The following is a 24,983-nucleotide window of genomic DNA, read 5'->3' as shown; positions in this document are numbered from 1 at the left end:
CGGTACATGTTTCCTTATTTTTAAAGGAGATTCGAAATACAAATTTTTATGTCTTTAAACGGTTAAGTTTTCGAGATATTGATACACTCATTTCACCCCTTAACAATGGTATATCCAAAAATCTTCCCTTAATGAGCACCTACATTGTAATATACATGTATCACCAAAATTTCATTTCTTTTATGTCCTGTAGTTTTGGCTCAGCGATGTATGTTCCTCTCATTGAAATGTCGTATGGCTTTTAGTGCCGGGATATCCCAGGACGGGTTCGGCTCACCAGGTGCAGGTCTTTCTAGTTGACTCCCGTAGGCGACCTGCGCATCATGATGAGGATGAAATGATGATGAAGACAACACATACACCCAGCCCCCGTGCCATTGGAATTAACCAATTAAGGTTAAAATCCCCGATCTGGCCGGGAATCAAACCCGGGACCCTCTGAACCGAAGACCAGTACGCTGACCATTCAGCCAACTAGTCGGACTTCCTCTCATTATTCCTAACTTACTTTATTTTATTAATTTTCACATACTTTATGGCTTCTTTTCCATTACATATATGGATAAAGCAACTTCTATGAACAATATTGTATAGAAGTAATATTATATTATAAATAAGAGGATATTCATTCCAGAAAACTTGTCCTTAATTTTCTCTTATGCTCATGCCTTAGTAAGTCAAACTCTTTTTGATAGCACTGCTGAAGGGGCTGAATACAAAATGAACAATTGCACTGTGTTGTATTTTGTTCATGAAATAGTGGATTTATAATATTTTGAAAAAATGGCAAAAATTACTTACTGTATTCTTCCAAGACAAATATTCCTCCCTTTTGCGTGAAGCATTTACGTATATGATCCAGTCGAACGAAGAACTGAAAAAAGGAGACCAAATTAAATCAGTATAGGAAACACTCAACAAGAACATCAGAAATATCAATAATTGGTGTACAGAACCTGGAAATATTGCTATATAGTTAGCTCATCCAATATTTAAATTATAACAGATTTTATTTAGATAATTCAAAATCCAGAGTTACAACTTCACAAACTAACATAAGCAATAATTTACCAGAGATATCTTGATTCAAAATATTGCCTACACAAAGCCTTAGCTAAGAAAAGAAAGCCATTTAAAAATGCATAAGCAGTGTGAAGTACAATGTGTAACAAAGAAATATATGAAAATCTTATTCATTAGCGCAGCAAAGGTTTTTAAAAAGACATTAAAAGAATAGATGCTTTCAGTGCCTTTTAACTAAATCTTCTGTTATCTTTTCAGTCTGTTTGTTGTTATGCTTCTCCATTTACAGTGCAGTGTATCTAAGTCTTTCCTTGTGTCTTTACATTATTCTTTCAAACCACACTAACCAGTGATTATATTTTATTCTGATCAATGTTTCACTCATTATTCCTTACTTGTTAAATCATAAAAAAAAGAATATATAGCTGAGGAGATAACCAGTAATGGGAAAAGTACAAAATAAAATTAACTAGTCTCAATTACAGTTACCTGAGAAAAAATGAACTCAATTACAATTATTAATTACTTTTTCAAAAAGTACCAGTAATCAGTAAAATTATAATTACAATTACTCTATAGAATGTGAGTCTTTAGGGAATCACTCATATTTTCTTCCCATGGAGATGGAAAGATACCAAAGTTTGCAAGGAAAAATATATTACTCCATTTTGTATATTTAGCACAGACATTAAGTAGCTGTCATCATTAGGCGAGACTAATGAGACTTTCAAAATTATTGCTTCCAAGCAAGATTTGCATGTCACTTTCATGTTTGCATTATTTTCAGGCTACTAATTCAAAATATTTATTCAAATAGGGGAATAAAAATGCCTTAACCCCTTCACCATCTCATGTTTATTATGGCTCCATTCTTGACTGCATTAACCCCTATGAGATGGGGCAGTACAATAACATCTACGGTATCCCCTGCCTGTCGTTAGAGGCAACTAAAAGGGAGACCAAGGACTCTCAATTTGGGAGCATTGGTTGGCAACCACGGTTCCGCTATGTGTGTCTGGCATTGTTTCTACTTACTTGTGTCAGTGCCCTCGGTCAACTATCATTCTTTCCCGACCCCAACAATATTAGGTTTTCGAGGTATAATGAGTCTTTCATTTTCACGCCCTTTATGGCCCTTCCCTTTCTTTTGCAGATACTTCAGACCACCTTCATTTTCCTTCTGATTAGTGTTAACAGAGGATGTTTGCCCGGTTTTACTTCCTCTTTAAACAATAATCACCACCACCACCACCACCACCACCACCATCACCACCACCACCATGATCATGTAGTACATGATTATCTAAATCTCAACCTGTAACCATGACAACCTCCCAGTAAATGAACGAGTGCACGACATATCCTGGTGCGACCTTTGGCACGATGCCTTGAGAGTGCTGGGGTTTTGAAGTTGCTAAGCTCTCAATGTATCGATTACTGGAATGTAATGATTACTAAAATGTAATTTAGTAAGTTATCAGATTATTTCACAAGTCAGCAGTTATAAGACGTAACCATTATACAAATTAAACAAACACATGCTACCCAAGGGTGTTTTTACAATTTAATACCATTAAAATATTTCCATTATACAGAAGTGAACTAATCAACCCATAACCCTCTTTCCTTTCTTCCAATGTCCTTTACACATAATAACAGATGGACTCCATAGATAGGTCTTCATCTTTCTTTTTGACTCTGGAGGCCTTAAAATGAACTACACTTCTGACAGGGATTTCTGTCCTAAGCCTAGATTATATAGTGGCATTTGCCATTGATCAGATTCATTATTATTAATTTGTTCTTAACTCAGAAATTGATCTTAGACACAAGATCAAAATGTGTCAGCTTGTACAATTAAAATACAACCAAATATCCCCAATGCCATATATGCCATTTAGTGGTCATGAAAGTCTACATTTTAAGATAACACATGGACTATTCTGCTTCCAGCCTCTTACCTTGAAAGAATTAAGTATAGGATCTTGACCATCTTTCCTTCCCATACCTTCCACAGTCAAATACATGTCTCCTATATAACCTATACTCCAGTTGCATGATATGATGACCACATTTAAGCTACTTCAATATGCACAACTTCATCAAACATGCTGATTTCTAACTTTTCTCTTATATCTTCGTTATGAATAGTTTCTGTCAATGTTCATACCAGTTTGTATCAACATCATTCTTCTTATAACATCATGTCTGTTACTTCCATTTTATGGATAAAATAACCCAAATCTGTCCAAATTACCATGAAGTACTATTTACGGATGCAGTAGGTTGGTGTGCAGACTAATTGTATTTTTATAAAAGTAGGTTGATAGTATGGTATTAGCTTTCCTTTACCATGTTTTGCCATGGTGGTGATAATCTTAAAATTCCCCTGAGAAGTGAGAAGCCACAGTATGATCCAGCAGAGACCAAATTAAATCAGTACAGGAAATATGCAATATATTGAAATGATAACAGACTGTATTTAATTCAAAATCAAGAGTTACAACTTAACAAATGTATATAAATAACCTATGACTCGTTTTGAGCTTATTCTATGAACAATTCTCAAAGTAGTGAATACCTTTGATTGCCAATATAAATATTTCCTTCATACCATAATCTCTCAGCAGCATTTTCTTTCCCTTGATACAAGTACATAGTCTTAAGCCTGATCTATACCTACCTACAAGCACAGATAAAACTGTCAATTTCTCTCGTAACATTTTCTTATCACTTTAAACATGTTGAAAATCTGATCCTTACAACCCTTTGGCAGTCTTACTACTTGACTTTATATCTCTCTTACTGTCAATCAATGATCATGTTCTACTTCCTGTAATAGGTATTCTAAATGCTTTGTCCACAACACTAAACCTTCTTGTTCTTTTGCTTGTATATTGAAGCAATTACTCCTTTCATAACATCAGTCCGTGATTAAATCCCATGCTAATTCTATTACACTTGATCACCTTAGCCTGCATTGCCATATTCTTTTTCAGCACCACCACCATCATCATCATCATCATCATCATCATCATAATTTCTCCACTCCAGTATGCCAGAAGCTCCAAAATTAGTATATTGGTTAATGTTTGTGATGAACATTGTGAGACTTTAATTACAAGTGTATATCTTGTTGTCTGGCCTGTCTATGTCTGGCCGATTACCGTGCTACAGTAATGAGTAGACCGTACAGCCGAGCATCAGCAGTGGTAAATAATCCAATCCCCTAAAGAGACCAATGGCTTCAGGCGGATGATTTTCCTTAGGTGGGCTGATGGCCCTCTCGGTGTAAGAAATGACACTAGAAGACATCAAGCAGTGCCTGACCCCAGGTCAGGAGTGGCCTGATCACCTGCTGCAGTAGTAAAATGCCTTTGGAACCCCACTGTAATAATAGCCAAAACAATACCTTTAAATCAGCCTCGGAAAATGCTGAAAATGATGCCCAGTTCTTATGCTGGGGGAACTGTGAAAAGTGAGCAACCAGTAGAGAGCATCATGAAAATGTCAATAATCAACCTCATGGCAATGACTGGGAAGTCAGAAGAAGTGCTTTATTTCATGGAGAAGGAGAATATAGCTATGATGGGATTGAGCGAGATTAAGTGGAGAGAAAAGGAAAGAAGAAGTTGAGTATGGGATACACTCCTACTAAAGTGGAGGACATACGGCAAAGAAAGGAGTGGAGATAATAACCTTTGAGATCTTAGATGAGTATGTTGATAAAATGGACTGCATAAGTGATAGAAAAATAAACATAGAGGTGTGATAACATAGCTTTTGGGGCTTTTGCCATATCAAGGAGACAAGGTGAAATTCTTTACGTTCCGCAGAAAACTTTGCTCCGCATCTTCAGAAGAAAATCTCTCTGTTCACAACGAAGACTTTTTTTTCTACAAGGCAAAAGCCCAAAAGCTACATTATCACGTGCATAGTTATGGGGTGTGAAAGCATCAGTCTAAATAATAAAGATACAGTTAAGGATTTCATCCAGGTCCATGCACATCACAGACTTAATCAAAGATACAGACAAATTTCTGGAGACACTGGAGGGGGAAATAAAGGATGCAGAAGTGACTTGTCATGGGAGACTTCAATGCAATGGTGGAATGTGACAGGAAAGGAATGGAAGAAGTAACTGGACCTTTTGGATATGGATAGAGGAGTGAAGAGGGAAAGAAGTTTGTGGATTTTTGTGGAAGAAATGGATTAAATGTGAGCATTATGTGGTTCAGGAAGAAGAACAGTCAAAAGATTACAAGAGATATTGGATGGGGAAACAGAAGGACAAAGGCAGTAATTGATTATGGTACTTCCTAGTGGAAAGAGCAAATCATAGACAGCCTTGCCAGAAGTAGCCTTTGATGGAGATCATAGAGTAGTGATAAGACAAATTACGGTAGGAAAAACAGTGAAAATGAAAGAAATAAGGCGAGAGAAAATAAAGTATGGAAATTAAAAGACATTGAAGTAAAAGATAAATTCCAATATAAATTGATGGTGGAGACTGTGGAAGTGGAATAGGACATACTGTACCGTATTCAAGAAGGCATTTGTAAGTTGTGCAGAGAGTGCTTGTTGCAGAATAGCTAAAAGAGGGAAAGATAAAGAGACCCCGTGGTGGAATAATGGGTAAAGGAAGCAATAAAAATTAGAAGAAAGCATGACAAGTATAGGATAGGAATAAAACACAAGAAAGTAGAAGAAAGTATCAGGAAATGAAAAGAAGGTGCAAGAAAGTAGTTGGTGAAGATAAGGAAAAATAAGTTGGGAAGGATTTACACAACCACAGGAGATCAGTTAAAGATAGAAGGATTACTTTGGTGAACTCTTGAATGTGCTAAGAATGTAGATGATAGAGGAAGAGTGTGAAGAGATAGAATCTGAGAATGAAATAACAATGGAAGAGGTGGAAACTGCAGTAAAATGAATGAAGGTGGGAAAAGCAGTGGGAATGGATGAAGTGTGTGTGCAAATGATAAAAGCAGCAGGACTGACTGATCACAGTGGCTGTATAGGCTTAGATTTATTTGGAAAGAAAATTTGGTACCAAATGACTGAAGTAAAGGAGTAACAATACCTGCATTTAAGAAGGGGACCAGAAAGTATTTTTGAGGAATCACGTTCATATCCCCAATGGCAAAAATACTTGAAAGGGTACTAGAAAAGATAACTCATGAAAGGTGGAAGTACATTTACAAAAAGAGTACCAGTAATATAACTTTTGAAATACTGTACAACAATAAAGGCTATATTTTATTTTGTTACTCAAACTGATAGGGCAGATTAGATAAAGGTCAAAGTATCATAACTCATTAAATGCAGCACATTCTAATAGGATCAAAACTCTTGGGTCCACAGAATTCAGAAAAACATGCTTTATGGTTCTAAGAAGAACTATTGATGATATACCAAGTTCACTACATGCTGGCATACCACCACTCCCAGCCAATCTTCCAGCACAGTGACCAAACTTGTCTTCTTCCCAGTCACCTTCTAATCATGGCACACTTTGACTGTGGAATATAAACAATTTCTCACTGGAGTACTGTGTTTTATGGTCAATTAAAGTGATTTATCACTATTTTACTGAGTTTGTTCTCTCTTCATCTGAGTTTTTGTGTGTTGTGTTAAAGTAGCCTCTCATTGATTTTTGGCACCCCAAGCTATAGGTTCAACTCTCCAGTGTAGTGTTGGTGGTACAGCAGATTTCCTGAGGAATGTTATTACTCTTTCCCTGTCATTTTCATGGCAGTGTCACTGTTTAAATTACATGTCATCACTAAAGAGAAGTAAGCCCATTTTATTACTTTGGTGAAGCCTTGCAATAATACTAATGCAGTTCAAAAATTACCTTTGACTGTACCAGGTATCTTATCTAGTATAATATAAACTTCTAAGGTTCATTTCAATATATTACCTGTTTCCAGCATAACTGTGATTATTCTTTCAAGAAGACATCAGATTTATATATTAATATAATTAAACATAATTAAACATACCCACTCAAAAAGCATCCAAATTATTATGATGATTGGTTATTCAAAACTGTAGTGCATGGGTACACCAGACGTGATTAATTCCTAAAAATTCATGTCTTGACCTATTTCAGGCAAGCAACATCCTAGTTTTCTCCCTTTAGTCACTCAAATATCCAGTCGATAGGGAGGCCTACTAGTTACAATATTTACAATGTTGAAATGTTTGAATCTGTAAATGAAATTATAGTTTCTCAGGGGTAAAAAAATAAGGGCAAAATAGTTGTCGTAAAAAAGTATAAATGCTTGTTATACCTTTCAGATACCTGCCATATATGAATTTGTTACACATCAGTATATCACAACAATGCACTGTTTCATAACAATAATATTTCCTAAGATATTATGCCATACTTTAACATAGTAAAAGCCAGTGTTTTATGAGTTTCTTACAAATAAGTAAAGAATATAACAGTTGAGAATTCAAATTTAAACATATTATAAAATATAGAAGAATATGAAAGGCCATAATCTGAAAAAGACTGTTTTTTCCAGTTAAAAACAAGAAATGTTGGAGAAGTTTAAAAATTCACAATATGTTACCCAGTAAACACTGGCCCCACTTTCCCAGCCATGCTATTTTCTTCCTTTTAACAATTTTGCAGTATAAACATTTTATGTTGCATGATTCTAAGGGAAGTGATCAATTCAAAGCCCTTGATGGTGGTATTGAATACAGGTGAAGCATGCTATTTACAAGTTTAATTAATTGTGCACTCTTGTAAAGGAAACAATTTTTAAAATAAAGGCCTTCCTAAAGGCCTGCTAAGACAGAAAATAAAGGAAATCAATCACATGTTAGGCAAAGTTTATCATTAACATGCTGCATGACAAATTCAGAAGAGGTTCATAGACATGCAACTTTCTTAATTTATGAAACAATGCACCCACCACATTCTATTTTAACTTTTGTGCATTCTTTTTTCAGGCCCATGCTGTATACAAAAACCATTGGCAAAAGTGATCATGTGAAGAGAAGCTAGGGTATGCAAAATACTTCAAATATAAAATGTAATATTCTTACTCTCCAACTGATTCAATGATTGTACAGTAGATATGTCTTATCTAAGCAATAAGAATATAAGGTAAAACATAAACATTTCACCATATTTTATCCTTCAAAATAAAAAGGGATAAGAGTGAGCATATCTGTGTTCAACTTCTATTTCTTTAACCCTAGAAGTGGTGGCCATTTTCCCTGAAGTGAAAGGCGATTCCTCTCTCTCGCTTTTTTTTTTTTTTTTCTTTTTTTTTTTTTTACAAGTTACTTTAAGTTGCACAGACAGGTTTTGAGGCAATGATGGAATAGAAAAGGGCTAGGAGTGGAAAGGAAGCGGCCATGGTCTTAATTACGGTATAGTTGTAGCATATGCCTGGTGTGAAAATGGAAATCCACAGAAAACCATCTTCAGGGCTGCCGACATTAGGATTTGAACCCAAGCTTATAGCTGTGCACTCCTAACCTCAAGGTCAACTCGCTCGATAAAGGTCATTTCTTGCTATGTTCCAAATGCAAACTAATTATTTTTTACATGAAAAATGAAGGTAATTATAACATATTTGTACCATTTTATTCAGAATATTACCTAAGAATCTAAAATTGGCTTGTGTTTATATTTTAATAACAGCATTCAAAAGAATTTTTAAAATTTTAAAAATCCAACTTGAGAAACCATTGAAAAAATAGATGTACAGTAATTTCAATATATACAAAATGTGCATAATGTTATACTAATTTGAAAAATATATACAAGTTTTGGATACTTTGAACTCAAGAATTTGTGACCAAATAAAACCACAACTCTTAAGTGCAAAATAAAACAATGCCTGGATCATAGCCAACTAAGAAAACCAAAATTACCCACATAAATAAAGTTTGTGATCTCCGCAAGTGAAAATAATAATAATTTTTTGACGATTCACAAAGAAGACTGGTGCAATGCCATCGCCTCAGAAAGGAAGAATGATGTCATAAACATTACATTTATCAGTTCTAGTGCTAAATAAGAAGAGCTTTATGACAGGCATCTGTGACAGTTTATAACTGAAGCAGTTGCATACAGGAATATTATCAGCCTTTCCACTTATGCTACAGCCATGAGTATGTCCAAGCCAGTACCCTATGATAAGCTAATTTATGACACTTGGCCAGGCATAGAGCTTCGCTTAGTGCCGAGATTACAGGTAGTGGAAGCCTTTACCTTCCACTCCTCCATGGGCCTTCATGGCCTGTACAACTTTGCTTTGGTTTTATGGCAACTTCTTGTAAGAGAATAACATCACATCTAATGGACTGATAGTGAAGTACAGAAAAATGTTTGCTTCAAAAAATGAGAAGGAACCAGATATTTAAAAACTTTAAAAATTCAAAAATAGCTACCATTCTTTATGACCTTATGGCCTATCCGATGAAGGTGAAAGATTTTAAACAATATAAGAGAGTAGTGTTTCATTTCAAATGTTTAAATCAGTTTCAACATCTAATTAAAGATTTATTCATCATAAATTCACAAAATTAGCCAAGTTCAGTCAATGACTCAATCTTCACTTCGGTTGACATCTGGTCGTCTCATCAGATACCCCCTGTGGGTACGGGGTGGTAGAATAAAACCCACAGTACCCCCTACCTGTCATAAGAAGTGACTAAAAGGAGCCCCAAGGGCTCTTAACTTGGGAGTGTGGGTTGATGACCATGGGGACCTTAGCTAAGTCCTCATATTGCTTCGACTTACTTGTGCCTGGCTCGCTCACTTTCATCTATCTTATCCAACCTCCTTTGGTCAACTCATGTTCTTTCCCGACCCTGCTGGTATTAGGCATGCAAATCCTAGGGAGTCTTTCATTTTCTTGCCCTTTGTGGCCCTTATCTTTCTTTGACCGATACCTTAATTTTCTGCAGCATTCGACCCCTTCCACTTTTTCCCTTTGATTATTGTTAATAGAGGATAGTTGACCAGGTGTAATCTACTTACTCTTAAAGCAATAACCACCACCACCACCACCACCACCACTCTCATCAGGTACATCAGTGGCTCCCTAAAATGGCTCTTGACCCACTTCTAGATCCCATCCATTCAACTGCTTTCTGGTCAAAGTTGATGCCTCTTTCTTACACATGATAATACCCCATACCTTAGGTATTGTTGCCACAGAACACTTACTTTGGATAATGCAAGCAACAGTCTCCTAAAGGAGAGAGAAAGAAATGTGGTATGGGTTATGGTATTGTAAGCTTGTATTTGGGAGGTGGTTAGTTTGAATCCCACCATTAGTAGCATCATATTTTGTGATTTCCCTCTTTCACCAGTCTACTACTGGGTCTGCATCTTAATTTAGAGCAGAGCTACCACCTTCTCAGTTCAAGCATTTCTTATCTAAGTGTTGCAAACTTAAAATAGTTACCAAAACAAACACCATCCAAACAAAAGATTCTTTTAACATCTTCCTTACCTCATACTTATCAGTTACCTTCAATTTCCATAACCTGCATTGTGCCTTATAGAGTCATTATCTCCAAGGAAAAATTTGGGTAATATTTCCAAGCCTTCTGCCCCTAAACTAGATGGGATTCATAGCAAACAACTTCCTTAATTTTGTCTCAATTACCTCAACTCATTCTCCTTTATTCTTCCTAGCTTTTTTCCAAATTACCTGGAGTTAGCACTTTGTATGGACTTAACTCAACTCAACTTAACTCAATTTTACAAACGGATGCCTTTCCTGATGCCAACCCTATGTAAAGGGATGTATTCACTATTATGTGTTTTTGTGGTGGTTTGTAGTGAGATGTGTTTTATGCAAATGGAAATTTGCATCAGACAACCCAAACACCCAGCTCCCAAGTAGAGGAATTAACCACATGTGGTTACAAATCCTTGACCTGGACAGAAATTGAAACCCTCTGAACTGAAGGCCGCAATGCTGATCATTCAGCCAAGGAGCCAGATGACTAATTCAACTCATTTCTTAGACATTACACTTCCTAGGTCTGTTAAATTATTTAGTTCTCTTGGATTGAACTGTGTTGCTGTTTTATGTACCTTATGCACAGTTTGCCGACTTTTCTAATACATAGCAGTATTATTTGTCAAGGCGACTGATGAACCCCTACTTAATTAGAGTAATTAAGTAGTACTTCACAGTAAGAAGTGAAACATCAGCAAACTGATCGAGAGTGCATAAAACAACAACACAGTTCAAACCAGAAGAACTAAATAACCAAGTCACTGTCTGTCATAAACTTCATGCAACACATTTCCAATTCAATCATCACTTTCTTGGACATTGAAGCCTCCCTCTGCAGTAGTTCCATAAAAATCTAAGTCTATGTTAAACCTACCAGTCATCAGCAATAACTCCAGTTCAGTAACTTCTATCCCTATTATGCCATGCCTACAGTCTAGTAATGCAGATAACAGGTATCTGCTCTAAAGTCCTATTCTCCTAACAGCAGAATATTTACTCAACTAGACTGACCCACAGTTAGTATGGTATTCAACCCTTTTCATTACTAGCCATTCTCAAGATTCATTTTCCTCTCTATTTTAACCCTTCCAGATTATTATTATTATTATTATTATTATTATTATTATTATTATTATTATTATTATTATTTTCACTATTCATCCCAGTGACCCTGAAAAGTATGGATTTGACACTATTTTCGTTAATTTCGTTAATTTGTATATCTGACCCCTCTCATCCCCCCCCTAAGGTGGTGGTGATTATTGTTTTAAGAGGAAGTACAACTGGGCAACCATCCTCTATATAACACTAATCAGAGAGAAAAAGTGGAAGGGATCCGACACTTCGAAAGATGAAGATATCGGCCAAAGGAAGACAAGGGCCACGAAGGGCGTGAAAATGAAAGACTCCCTAGCCCTCGCAAACCTAATAGCGTCGGGGTCGGAAAAGAACAAGAGTTGACCAAGGGAGGTCGGATAGGATAGATGAACGTGAGGAGCCTGGCACAAGTAAGTGGAAGCAATGCCAGGACTCAGCTAAGGGCCCCGTGGTCGCCAACCCACGCTCCAAAGTTCAGAGCCCCTGGGGCTCCCCCCCTAAGGGTTCCTGTGCTGTCTTACCCCCACATGGTTTATCTCCGGATACTAAAAATTCGAAGTGTACAATTCACCTTGGTGACCCCGAAAACTGTGTATTTGACACCATTTTTGTTTATTTTTATATATCACTCCCCCCTCACCCCCCAAAGGGGGCTAAACTTGGACTTTAAAAAACCCGGAGTATCACTATTCATCTCAGCGACCCTGAAAAGTATGGATTCGACACTATTTTCAATTATGTTTTTACCTGAACCCCCTAACCCTCGCCCCTAAGGGGGCTAGAGGTGGCTTACCCGCACAGTGCTCATCTCCAGATAGCAAAGTTTCAAAATTTGATTGAAATTGCTCCAGTGGTTTAGGAGGAGATGTGTCATTTACACACATACATCCATCATCAGTCCCCCCCTCGCCCCCCACCCAAATGGGAGCAGAAAATTGACTTTTAAAAAATCGGGAGTGCCACTATTCACCTCAGCAACCCCAACAACTATGGATTCGACACTATTTTCAATTATGTTTTCACCTGAACCCCCTAACCCCCCACCCCTAGCTACAGGTGGCTTACCCCCACAGTGCTCGTCTTCAGATAGCAAATAATAAGTGTTCAAAATTTGATTGAAATTGCTCCAGTGGTTTAGGAGATGTGTCATTTACGCACATACATACATCCATTTTCGTTTATTTTTATTATAAATCACTCCCCCCTCAACCCCCCAAAGGAGGCTGAACTTGAACTTAAAAAAACCCGGAGTGTCACTATTCATCTCAGCGACCCCGAATAGTATGGATTCGACACTATTTTTGTTAATTTGTATATCTGACCCCCTTGCCTCCCCGCCCCTAAGGTTTCCTGGGCTGTCTTAACCCCACATGGTTTGTGCCCTGATATTAAAAATCCAGAGTGTACAATTCACCTCGACAACCCCGAAAACTATGTATTCGACATTATTTTTGTTTAATTTTATATATCAGCCCCCCCTCGCCCCCCATCCAAACGGGAGCAGAAATTTGACTTTTAAAAAATCGGGAGTGTCACTATTCACCTCAGCGACCCAAAATACTATGGATTCAACACTATTTTTGATTATTTTTTACCTGACCCCCCTAATCCCCACCCCTAAGGGGGCTAGAGGTGGCTTACCCCCACAGTGCTCGTCTTCAGAAGCAAATAATATGTGTTCAAAATTTGATTGAAATTGCTCCAGTGGTTCAGGAGGAAATGTGTCGTTTACACACATACATCCATCATCAGTCTCCCTTTACTCCCCACCAAACTGGGAGCATAAATTTGACTTTTAAAAAATCGGGAGTGTCACTATTCACCTCAGCGACCCCAAAAACTACGGATTCAACTCTATTTTCAATTACTTTTTTACCTGACGCCCCTAACCCCCACTCCTAAGGGGGCTAGAGGTGGCTTAACCCCACAGGGCTCGTCTCTGGATAGCAAATAATAGGTGTTCAAAATTTGATTGAAATTCCTCCAGTGGTTTAGGAGGAGATGTACCATGTACACACATACATACATTCATCCATTTTTGTTTATTTTTTATATATCACTACCCCCTCACCCCTCCAAAGGGGGCTGAACTTGGACTTTAAAAAACCCGGAGTGTCACTATTCATCTCAGCGACCCCAAAAAGTATGGATTCGACACTATTTTCGTTAATTTGTATATCTGACCCCCCTCACCCCCCCTAAGGGTTCCTGTGCTGTCTTACCCCCACGTGGTTTATCTCTGGATACTAAAAATTTGAAGTGTACAATTAACCTCGGCGACCCCAAAAACTGTGTATTTGACACTATTTTCGTTTATTTTTATACATCACTCACCCCTCACCCCCCAAAAGGGGGCTAAACTTGGACTTTAAAAAACCCGGAGTATTACTATTCATCTCAGCAACCCCGAAAAGTATGGATTTGACACTATTTTCGATTATGCTTTTACCTGAACCCTCTAACACCCACCCCTAAGGGGGCTAGAGGTGGCCTACCCCCACAGTGCTCATCTCCAGATAGCAAATAATATGTGTTCAAAATTTGATTGAAATTGCTCCAGTGGTTTAGGAGGAGATGTGTCATTTTCACACATACATCCATCATCAGTTCCCCCCTCGCCCCCCACCCAAATGGGAGCAGAAAATTGACTTTTAAAAAATCGGGAGTGCCACTATTCACCTCAGCAACCCCAACAACTATGGATTCGACACTATTTTCGATTATGTTTTTACCTGAACCCCCTAACCCCCACCCCTAAGGGGGCTACTGGTGGCTTACCCCCACAATGCTCGTCTTCAGATAGCAAATAATATGTGTTCAAAATTTGATTGAAATTGCTCCAGTGGTTTAGGAGGAGATGTGTCATTTACACACATACAGCCATCATCGGTCCCACCTCGCCCCACACCCAAATGGGAGCATAAATTTAACTTTTAAAAAATCAGGAGTGTCACTATTCACCTCAGCGACCCCAAAAACTACGGATTCGATACTATTTTTGATTATTTTTTTACCTGACCGCTAGAGGTGGCTTACCCCCACAGTGCTCGTCTCCGGATAGCAAATAATAAGTGTTCAAAATTTGATTGAAATTGCTCCAGTGGTTTAGGAGGAGATGTGTCATTTACATACATACATACATACATACATACATACATACATACATACATACATACATACATACATACATACATACATACATATATACATACATTTTTATACACTGACTGACAGAGCAAATGCAACACCAAGAAGGAGTGGTCAGAACTTTATGCCAATTGCAGGGTAGATTGACGTCACTGAGGTATGCTCATAATGTGAAATGCGCCGCTGTGCTGCGCACGTAGCGAACGATAAATGGGACACGGCGTTGGCGAATGGCCCACTTCGTACCGTGATTTCTCAGCTGACAGTCATTGTAGAACGTGTTGTCGTGTGCCACAGGACACGTGTACAGCTAAGAATGCCAGGCCGCCGTCAACGGAGGCATTTCCAGCAGACAGACGACTTTACGAGGGGTATGGTGATCGGGCTGAGAAGGGCAGGTTGGTCGCTTCGTCAAATCGCAGCTGATACCCATAGGGATGTGTCCACGGTGCAGCGCCTGTGGCGAAGATGGTTGGCGCAGGGACATGTGGCACGTGCGAGGGGTCCAGGCGCAGCCCGAGTGACGTCAGCACGCGAGGATCGGCGCATCCGCCGCCAAGCGGTGGCAGCCCCACACGCCACGTCAACCGCCATTCTTCAGCATGTGCAAGACACCCTGGCTGTTCCAATATCGACCAGAACAATTTCCCGTCGATTAGTTGAAGGAGGCCTGCACTCCCGGCATCCGCTCAGAAGACTACCATTGACTCCACAGCATAGACGTGCACGCCTGGCATGGTGCCGGGCTAGAGCGACTTGGATGAGGGAATGGCGGAACGTCGTGTTCTCCGATGAGTCACGCTTCTGTTCTGTCAGTGATAGTCACCACAGACGAGTGTGGCGTCGGCGTGGAGAAAGGTCAAATCCGGCAGTAACTGTGGAGTGCCCTACCGCTAGACAATGCGGCATCATGGTTTGGGGCGCTATTGCGTATGATTCCACGTCACCTCTAGTGCGTATTCAAGGCACGTTAAATGCCCACCGCTACGTGCAGCATGTCCTGCGGCCGGTGGCACTCCCGTACCTTCAGGGGCTGCCCAATGCTCTGTTTCAGCAGGATAATGCCCGCCCACACACTGCTCGCATCTCCCAACAGGCTCTACGAGGTGTACAGATGCTTCCGTGGCCAGCGTACTCTCCGGATCTCTCACCAATCGAACACGTGTGGGATCTCATTGGACGCCGTTTGCAAACTCTGCCCCAGCCTCGTACGGATGACCAACTGTGGCAAATGGTTGACAGAGAATGGAGAACCATCCCTCAGGACACCATCCGCACTCTTATTGACTCTGTACCTCGACATGTTTCTGCGTGCATCGCCGCTCGCGGTGGTCCTACATCCTACTGAGTCGATGCCGTGCGCATTGTGTAACCTGCATATCGGTTTGAAATAAACATCAATTATTCTTCCGTGCCGACTCTGTTTTTTCCCCAACTTTCATCCCTTTCGAACCACTCCTCCTTGGTGTTGCATTTGCTCTGTCAGTCAGTGTATATAGTAAGATAAGATTATTATTATTATTATTATTATTATTATTATTATTATTATTATTATTATTATTATTATTATTATTATTATTATTATACCATTACGTTACAGTTGAGGTGATCATCAACATGGAGATGTAGCGGACAAAATGGCGCGGAGCAGCTTCAGACAGCGCAGACATATATGAAGTGTATCCAACATGCAAGTTGATCGTAATTAGAAGGCGGAGACTTATAAAGACCGGCGAAAAAAGGAGTTTCTTAGATAGAACAACTATGGTCTTTAAAAAATAATTGAATTCAATCTATTCTTAACTACCTTGGAAAAGAAGATCATTTTTGAAAAAAAAAATTTACTGCAAACCAAGAAGAGCGTCATTAACATACAAGAAAAAAGCCGAGAAATAATAATATACATTCTAGCGGAGAATTTAGCTATTTAGGGATGCAATATAAGGCAAGACAATAGAAATACGCATACATTTCTGTTTTAAAATATTGGAGTTACAGAAAGCTACGGACCAGTGTAAGATTGAGGAGAAAAGGGCGAATTACAGTATAATAAGTGGCTGAATACCATCAAGAACACCAGAAATATTAATTAGAAGCATTAGTCAATGTTCAAGAGAAGACATATTTAATGAGAACAAGCCTTATTGGATATATATATATAGAGCATAATTTCGAAGTATTAGGAAATACTAGCAACCATTCATATTTGCTAGAAGGCTTATAATGGAAGAACTAGCTATGTATTCTGCCCAAATAATGTTATTTTCTTCTTGCATGGACACCGGCGATATGATGAATCATGCTTAAACTGGTGGAGAAGGACTGCCCGAGATGCTATGATTCAAACCAAGGCTGCCGAGACTGATGCCCAGCTGTGACATATATGGAGATGGAAGCTGATTACTCAAAGATGGCATAATATACGAGCAGGAGCCAGCAGCTGACCCAATCGAGACGAGATAAGTAATAAGTTTCCAAATTACTTGTTCAAAGTTATTTGTAGTTGTTGAAATAAAATAGTAGGAGTGAAGAATTGCCTACAAATAAATTATATGTGCCAGTTTGAGAATGTCAGTGCTAGATTTTAAGAAGTTAACCAGAGCATGTGCCAATTTGAGTAATAGTTATACTCGTAATATGTTTTTAGGTTATTGTAAGCATATATGGAGTGTGTATATCGATGTTAATGTACCAATCTACTCAGAAAGATTATTTAGTAGCTTTGAACTAGGCGAGATCAAGAAGAGAATATATGAATTGCAGAGCATAACCTGGATACTGAAGAGACCAAATCAGCAGACATGGTCATTATGACTGTATTATAAGAAGAAATGGATTAAATATTGGGAATTCACGGTTAATAAGAAGAATATGTCGTCGATGGACTAGAAAACCATAACAGAGATGTTGTTTAGAAGAAATGAATTGAGAATATATTTCAGATGAATTTATAAGAAGAGATATATGGGAAATATGAAGTCATGAGAGTATTGGAATATATTGTTTGTTTCGTTGTGTGAGTAAATGAAGGAAGATGTTACAGATTTATGTGTTAGTTATGGATATTCTATGAAAAATAAGACGCAGGCTGCGAGGTCAGGTCATGCTCATATGAACATAGAGATACAGTCCAGGTGATTAAATGTCGATTGGTAGTATAACATGAGAGATTATGCAAGGTTAATTGAATCTCACATACTTAATGGAGTAGATGTAGGGATATCAAGGAATATCGCCTTACAGAACGAATGTTTCCCAATGAGAATGTAGACTGGTGAATTGAATTACAACGTAGTATTGGCACAGCGGTAAATGATGAGAGTTTATTTCAGTTACAATAGCACATATATATAATCGTATGGCACAATTTTCACAGTTTGTACTGATTGGCTATTCTATGAGTGGCACTTATTGATAATATATTTGATTTCCACTGTCATGTACGAATGAATATGACAATATTTACTTAGTATTACTATTGATATAGTATTTTAAAGTGTGGTGACAGTTTGAAATCACATTCAGGAAACTTATTGATTATCTCGTATCTCGAAAAGTTAATACAAAAATCCAAACTAAATATGAAGAATCCCCACATCCACCAGAAATAAAGAATCAGACCTCATAAGAATTAACCCCATGCATTTTGAATGCAAAATGATGAACTGAAATAATTCAACGAAGTATTAACGATAAGTTATGAATGAAAGATTGTAGGAAACCGAATTTCAACTATGTCAATTGAAATAATTTATGTATTTAAGTTGAATGTGTAACATATTTTCATTTTCTTTTCTCTACAGCCTGCAATTCAATTTAAACCATATTAGCATGCTAATAAACTAGTGTTAGGATTATTTCGGCGTTTTCTTTCTGAAAATAGGTAATGATATGTAGCCATAAGGTAGTATAAATGATAATAATAGTAATCTATTAAATGATATGATCAATATCATGGTTACTTGCTTGAATATGGGGGGTTGAATGATTGATATGCAAATATTTTTACTCTTCAACAGAACCTGTGATTATATTAATAGATTTTATGGACGAAGTTGATATTTTTACCCTGAGAAGCTGGCGGGAACATATGCCTACTACCACCATATGTGATTTATGCAATTAACCCCCATTCTTGAAGCAGATTAGTGAGATAATGTTGGGTGGTAGGGTGTATATGTATTTGGCTCCCAATATTGAGGCAAGATTGAAGTGAGAGATGATGCCTTAGCAGGTTTTAAAAAAATAGATGTGGCATACAATGAAGCATGGATTCCCAGACATGAGCATTGAAGAAGGAGGCGTTCAGTTAATAGAAAATTGATGCTTATGGATGGAAGAGGAGAGATAGCAAGAAGTTGGATATGGAATCTTTAATATTTAGTAGTTTCAGAGAAGGAGAGAATTCACTGTACATCTATTTAGGTTGCCTGAAATAATTTGAATGCATCAATGGTGATGAAGATAGAGTAATAGAATATCAACTTAATTTATAATGAAATATGAATGGGTTAAGCTAACAGGGAGTAAACATAGTTGAAATTGGGTCTCATGTTTTTTTTTTTTTTTTTAATGTTTGGATTTTTGTATAATATTTAAAAAAGCTGTCTTGGCTGAGTTATGGTAGTCTTGGGTAGTCTTTCCCAATTAAGCAAGATAGAGTGCAAGAGAACGAACTTTGAGTTACTCTGATAAGCACAGATATAAGTCCAGTAGACTATTTTGTATTGGGATTTGGAGATTGAATTGTTTAAGGTTGAAGGATATATAGAGAGAGTTAGGCTTATAAATAACTTAATGGGAATAGTAGAACATTGTAAACACGATATATATATATATATATAAAAATTAAAATGTCAAATTTAGCTCAGTTGAAATCGCAATTTGACAGTTACCAGAAGGAAATTGAGGAGGAAACCAAGAAGAGAGACGAAGCAATACGCAATAACCAAGAACAGATACAGAAAACCAAGGAAGAACAAAATGGGATCTTGGAGATGTTCACACAGATGATGGAGGAAGCAAGAAGAGAAAGACAGGAAGAAATGAGGAAGCAAGAAGAGAAAGATAGGAAGAAATAAGGAAGCAGAATGAGAAGCAGCAAGAAATGATTAACAGGCAGGAGGAGAAGCAGCAAGAAATGATCAACAGGCAGGAAGGAAAGCTCCTGGAAATGATTAATAATCAGGAGGAGAAGCAGCAAGAGATGATTAAGGAAATGAGAGAGGTTGTAAGGATGGAAATTGAGAAAATTGGAATCGAAATAACGCAAATTAAAACGGATATTGACATTCTACGTACTGAGATGACAGGAATTATGGAGAATAAGAGTAAAGAGGTTTATCAAGAGATATATAAAGTCAGAGAGGAATTGACGGAGAGTATAAACGTCATACAAAATCTAAAGGTGGAAGAAATAAGAAGTTTGACAGATTATTTAGAAAGCCTGAGAATAAACACTACGAAAAGATGGGAACAGTATCAAAAAAGGATAAACAGATTAAATGATGCAATCGAAACGACGAATAAGTCGATGGAAATAAATTTCATTCTAGCACGAGATCAGGTAGCAGACAAAATGAGCATAATGAAAGTAGAAGCTGAGCGGAGCAAAAACGAGACTGATAATGGGATCAACAAAGCAGAAATGGAATTACGAGCCATATGTAGAGAAATACAAGAATTAAGAATAAAGAACCAAACCACAAAAACCAATTTATTAAGGACTGTGGAAATTCAGGTTAATGACAGAGAAACAACACCAACAATGACTACTGATTCGAGCCAAGGTATTATTATTATTATTATTATTATTATTATTATTATAAAACACAAAAACATGAAACATGATAAAATCAAGCAAATAAAACAGCTGCAAAAAGCCTTTTAATTATTTTAGATATCTCCTAAAACAATAATCATTACCACTACTACTTTCAATACTGGTAATTAAATATTATTAGAAATGTCATAAAGCCAGCTAATGAAATATATAGGACAGTATAAAACATTTAGTCTATACTGTTTATACCATTGCAGTAAGTTATGTAGGCCTACTGAATTGCATTGTATTTAAAATTTTGAATGATAATAATAAAAACTCAACTGCGATAAAAAATGTATTCGATTCAGTGTTCAGAGGGCAAAAGTTGGGGGAAAAAAAAAATATATATATACCAGAGCTACAAATGGTAAATAACAAATAGAAATCCTTCATTCCATGTGTAAGGAATCTGTTCTTAAAACTACGAGCCATTTGGAAGGCTCTGTGTTAGGCATAGATAATCAATAAAACAAACTTAATCTTTTTCTGATTTGGAACTTATGACTGGCCTTGATATTACTTAGAATATGGAGTAAATATTCTTGTCTAATCTTTCCTTTCTAGCTTTTCTCCACTTCAGGGTAATGATTTCATCACTTTGCCTTATTTCAGAGGAATACAAGCATTATGTGCTGAATTAATTTTTTACTTTATTTCACAAATGTAATTGCTTCCAGTTCTAGCAGGTATCAAAGGCACGAATTTTGTATATGGTATTGCTCACTGTTTTAGTCTATAATATCTTCCATTAATTCAACAGACACATTGATTAGCTACATTTCAAACAGAACTGCTTCATAGAGGTGCATACTGATGTGCATATCGAACAACTGGCAACGATGTGTGTTCACAATTTCCCAATTTATCTACTATCACTACATAAAAAAACAACTATTTCATATCATCTATTATACTAAAAAGGAGTATCAGTACTTACTTCTTCAGACCAGTATACACTCTTACACATTTGTCCTAACATTCAACAACTACAACTGGAACAAGTAAGTTTATCCAATGTGGAACGCAGAATCAAAGGGCTAAAAGTTGCACTCAGGAGTATATAAAGAACAGACCCTAAATTTCATTTTTCTTAATTATCCAAGGACTGATTCTGCAATATTACAGCATTTATGAAATTAAAACTATCAAATATGTTTTCAGCAATGATTGTTCACTTTAAAATAGACTAAAAAGGATCAGATACAGTTAATATAACTATATATTAGGTACAGAACTATATTTTACTTAAAACTTTGAAGAAATACAAACTCAAATTGAGAGAGGTGTAATTTATATGATCCAGAGTCCTAGGGGAAAAAGTTGAGGGTAAACAAAATAGCAAGACCAACAAACCAGAAAATAAAACTAGAAACCTTTCATTCCAAGGTGAAGTTAACATTCAATGGTAAATGAAACCAGACTAAATAAGAACTGTGAGAAGACTGACTGGTAACAGACTTTAACTTCAATAGTAATAAAGCATAGTACTTAAAACAATTCCTCCCATAGTTCAAGAAACAGGGGTTTGCATGGCAATAATACTTTATTCTATGAGGGTGGAAAAGGTGCAAATATAATTTATAGAGAAGATGTAATGTATGATATCAATTTTGAAGAACAAGTTCTGGATAGCAATCAATATGACAAGCCAAATGAAAAATATATTTGAAGCAGACTTAATATTAATGTTCTAAATTGTAAAGATTGATTTTTTCCTAAAAAATTTTCTAGTTTATTATGAATCCACCAAAAGGAGTAAGTGCATGTTCAATCTCCTCTTTGAAAAATGTAAAAGTGAATATTTATAAAATATGCATGTTTTCATAATTTAAAAATAATTTTCCATTAATCATGAAAATATCCAGAGTAACATTTTACAGATTACTTAGAGACTGTATAATAGTAGTAAGACAATTCCTAAAAATTCTGCTTTAAAAAAAATTATAGTTACTAACAACGGATTTCAAAATTACTCTTTTTAAACAGGGCCCCATCTATAACACAACAATGCAGTAACAGTAGAGATAATGTAAGTCCAAACATCTGATGTGTTATGCATTGTAGAAACAGTGTAAGCTTCAGCTGGAGCCCCATTATTGCAACAAATGTCTCACCAAGTTTGATGCTCTGGAGGTTAACTGGAAGATTGGAGAGGGAAAATATTTTTAATATTCTAGGAATAATGTCCAGTAGTTTCAATTGTTTAAGAGTATTCCTTTGTAGAATGGTTGAAAAATCAACAAAAGTATTTTAGGGAGGATTTTCATCGTTCTACAGCCATTCATCTTCTACATACCGGTGCAGTACTTGGTTACAATGTAGTAGGCCTGCTCTATAAAATTCACACTACACAGTGAAAATTGAAAATAGCATGAAGTAGCCTATAGTATGATGTAAATTTTTGAAAAGTGTTTTTCTTTTATTTATAACATCAAGATGGACGACACAAGGGATAGCTATTGTATAGATTATTGTATTAGCTAACAGATTAATCTAATCATGTATCAAGGCCTGAGACATCTCTTGATTTTAATAATAAATTTATATTGGTAATATTTCAATTATAAATCAACAGTTGTCTGAGACTAACAGTGAAATCTCAACATAACAAAGTCAACATACATAAGGAATACAGTAACTGGACGTGAACTACAGATTTTAAGGATACATTTCTCCAGTTGTACAATGAAAACATTTTGTTTTAAATACAGAATGTCTCAGGGAAGTGTGTTACATATGGTACATGAAGAACAAAATATGGCTTTGAATTACCAAATTACTGCATTTCTTTCTTCTTATTATTTTTTGATGCATTCATTCATTCACGAGTTTATTGCGAAACTGTAAATGTAGTCAAAAGGAGAAATCATCATGTAAATAATAATCAGTATTATGAAATTATTGTCTAAAATCCTCCACAGCTTAGAGAGATTATTTTCTGAATATGCTATGAATCAAAATTCTGATCAGAACATAGTTTAGAATCTGTTGAAATTATTTCAATTGATAATTCTACTGACTAATGCATAACATCACAAAGAGTAAAAAAAAGAGAGAAACATGCAACAGTTAGAATAGAAAGCACATGCTCATCAAAATACTACCAGGAATAATATATGAAATAATGAAACAAACAGAAGAAAATGCATATCAAAATGAGGCAAATAAAATAAGAAGCCATTTGTTTTTATTATGAGCAATTCATTTCAACAGTACAAACAACACGAACTATGAATAGCTGCATAGGTAACTTAAGAGATGGTCGGTTAAATGATTACCATTATAATAACTTTCAATTACTATGGCATAAAGAGATACAAATACTGTAATGCTAAGTAGTGCATTATTTTTATTTAAAAAAAAAAAGAGGGGAGTAAGTGTGCCATGCTGTGAACTTTGAATTCAGCAAAGAGCTAATACAGTGTTTAAAAATAAGTGTTTCTAAAAAATGCTTTCTAATTTTAAAACTCAAAATGATAAAAAAAAATTAGTAATGGAAAACAAAGAGACATCAAATCTACATGGTAATTTTCTTTATTCTGTAATTACTGCAATTACTCTACTAAAGATATATATAGATATAGCAGAAACTAGAACTGGATGAAGCAGGTTAACGAACACAACGTGGTATTCTTAAACAATTTTAAAATACCTCGAAATCCTGGCATCGCGATTGGATGCGTGTAAAGATAATAGGGAGACAAAAAATTAAAAATCAATTAAGACATATCATATAAATGTATTTTGTACCCACCAAGTTTTCGTTATTTCCAGGAGAGGAAAAAAAATGTTCTTCTGAGTAAAATATGAACTTATTTCATCGTTAAAATTCCATTCTTTTGTATTCAAGGACCATCTCAAAAGTTCCTAAGCTGTTCTTTACTTTAATGTATGTTAAGAGTTTTCCACTCACAAGAAGAAAGAAAGAGAGAAAGAAAGATAGATATAGAATGAACATACGACATTCAAAATAATTAATTGTAAATAATATCAAGTAAATAACTTCAAAATAAAATTTAAAAATATATATGGTAAAAAATAGTAGAAGAAGAAGATAAATAGCTCAATTTATACAGACTTTCCATAACATGGAGCTGATAAAAGATTGAAATAGCATGCAGAGTAAAAACATCGAATAATCAAACCAAAGGAGTAAAATAAAGATAAAATCTTTCCTTTAAAAAATATATATTGAAAGAGAATTATATCAATAAATAAAAAAATTACTACCTTCCCACTAATGGGCTGAGAAATATCAGATCCCGGAAAAAATCGTCACTGCAAAATCTTTTCATTTTTTCATTTTTATAAGAACAAATGAAGAAAAACTTCAAAATAACTGTAACCTTGTTGGTAAAAGGGTACCTGGGTTAATATTATTTTGC

At 36.3% G+C, this 24,983-nt stretch overlaps 1 protein-coding gene across 1 annotated transcript in view; it reads right to left on the bottom strand.

Moving 5' to 3' along the window:
- The window catches only part of Rab3-GEF (Rab3 GDP-GTP exchange factor), a 517,470-nt gene that overhangs the window by 50,954 nt on the left and 441,533 nt on the right, over positions 1–24,983 (bottom strand). Inside the window, exons 37-38 of the mRNA XM_068226364.1 lie at positions 24,251–24,259; positions 802–874 (exon numbers count right to left, since the gene is read on the bottom strand). Coding sequence (XP_068082465.1) covers positions 802–874; positions 24,251–24,259 — 82 coding nt within the window. The remainder of the gene's footprint in view (positions 1–801; positions 875–24,250; positions 24,260–24,983) is intronic.

This window comes from Anabrus simplex, chromosome 1 (genome assembly GCF_040414725.1).
Source record: "Anabrus simplex isolate iqAnaSimp1 chromosome 1, ASM4041472v1, whole genome shotgun sequence".
Taxonomy (NCBI): domain Eukaryota; kingdom Metazoa; phylum Arthropoda; class Insecta; order Orthoptera; family Tettigoniidae; genus Anabrus; species Anabrus simplex.
Note: the sequence above shows the minus strand (reverse complement) of the source record. Positions and strands in the feature narration are given on the sequence as shown.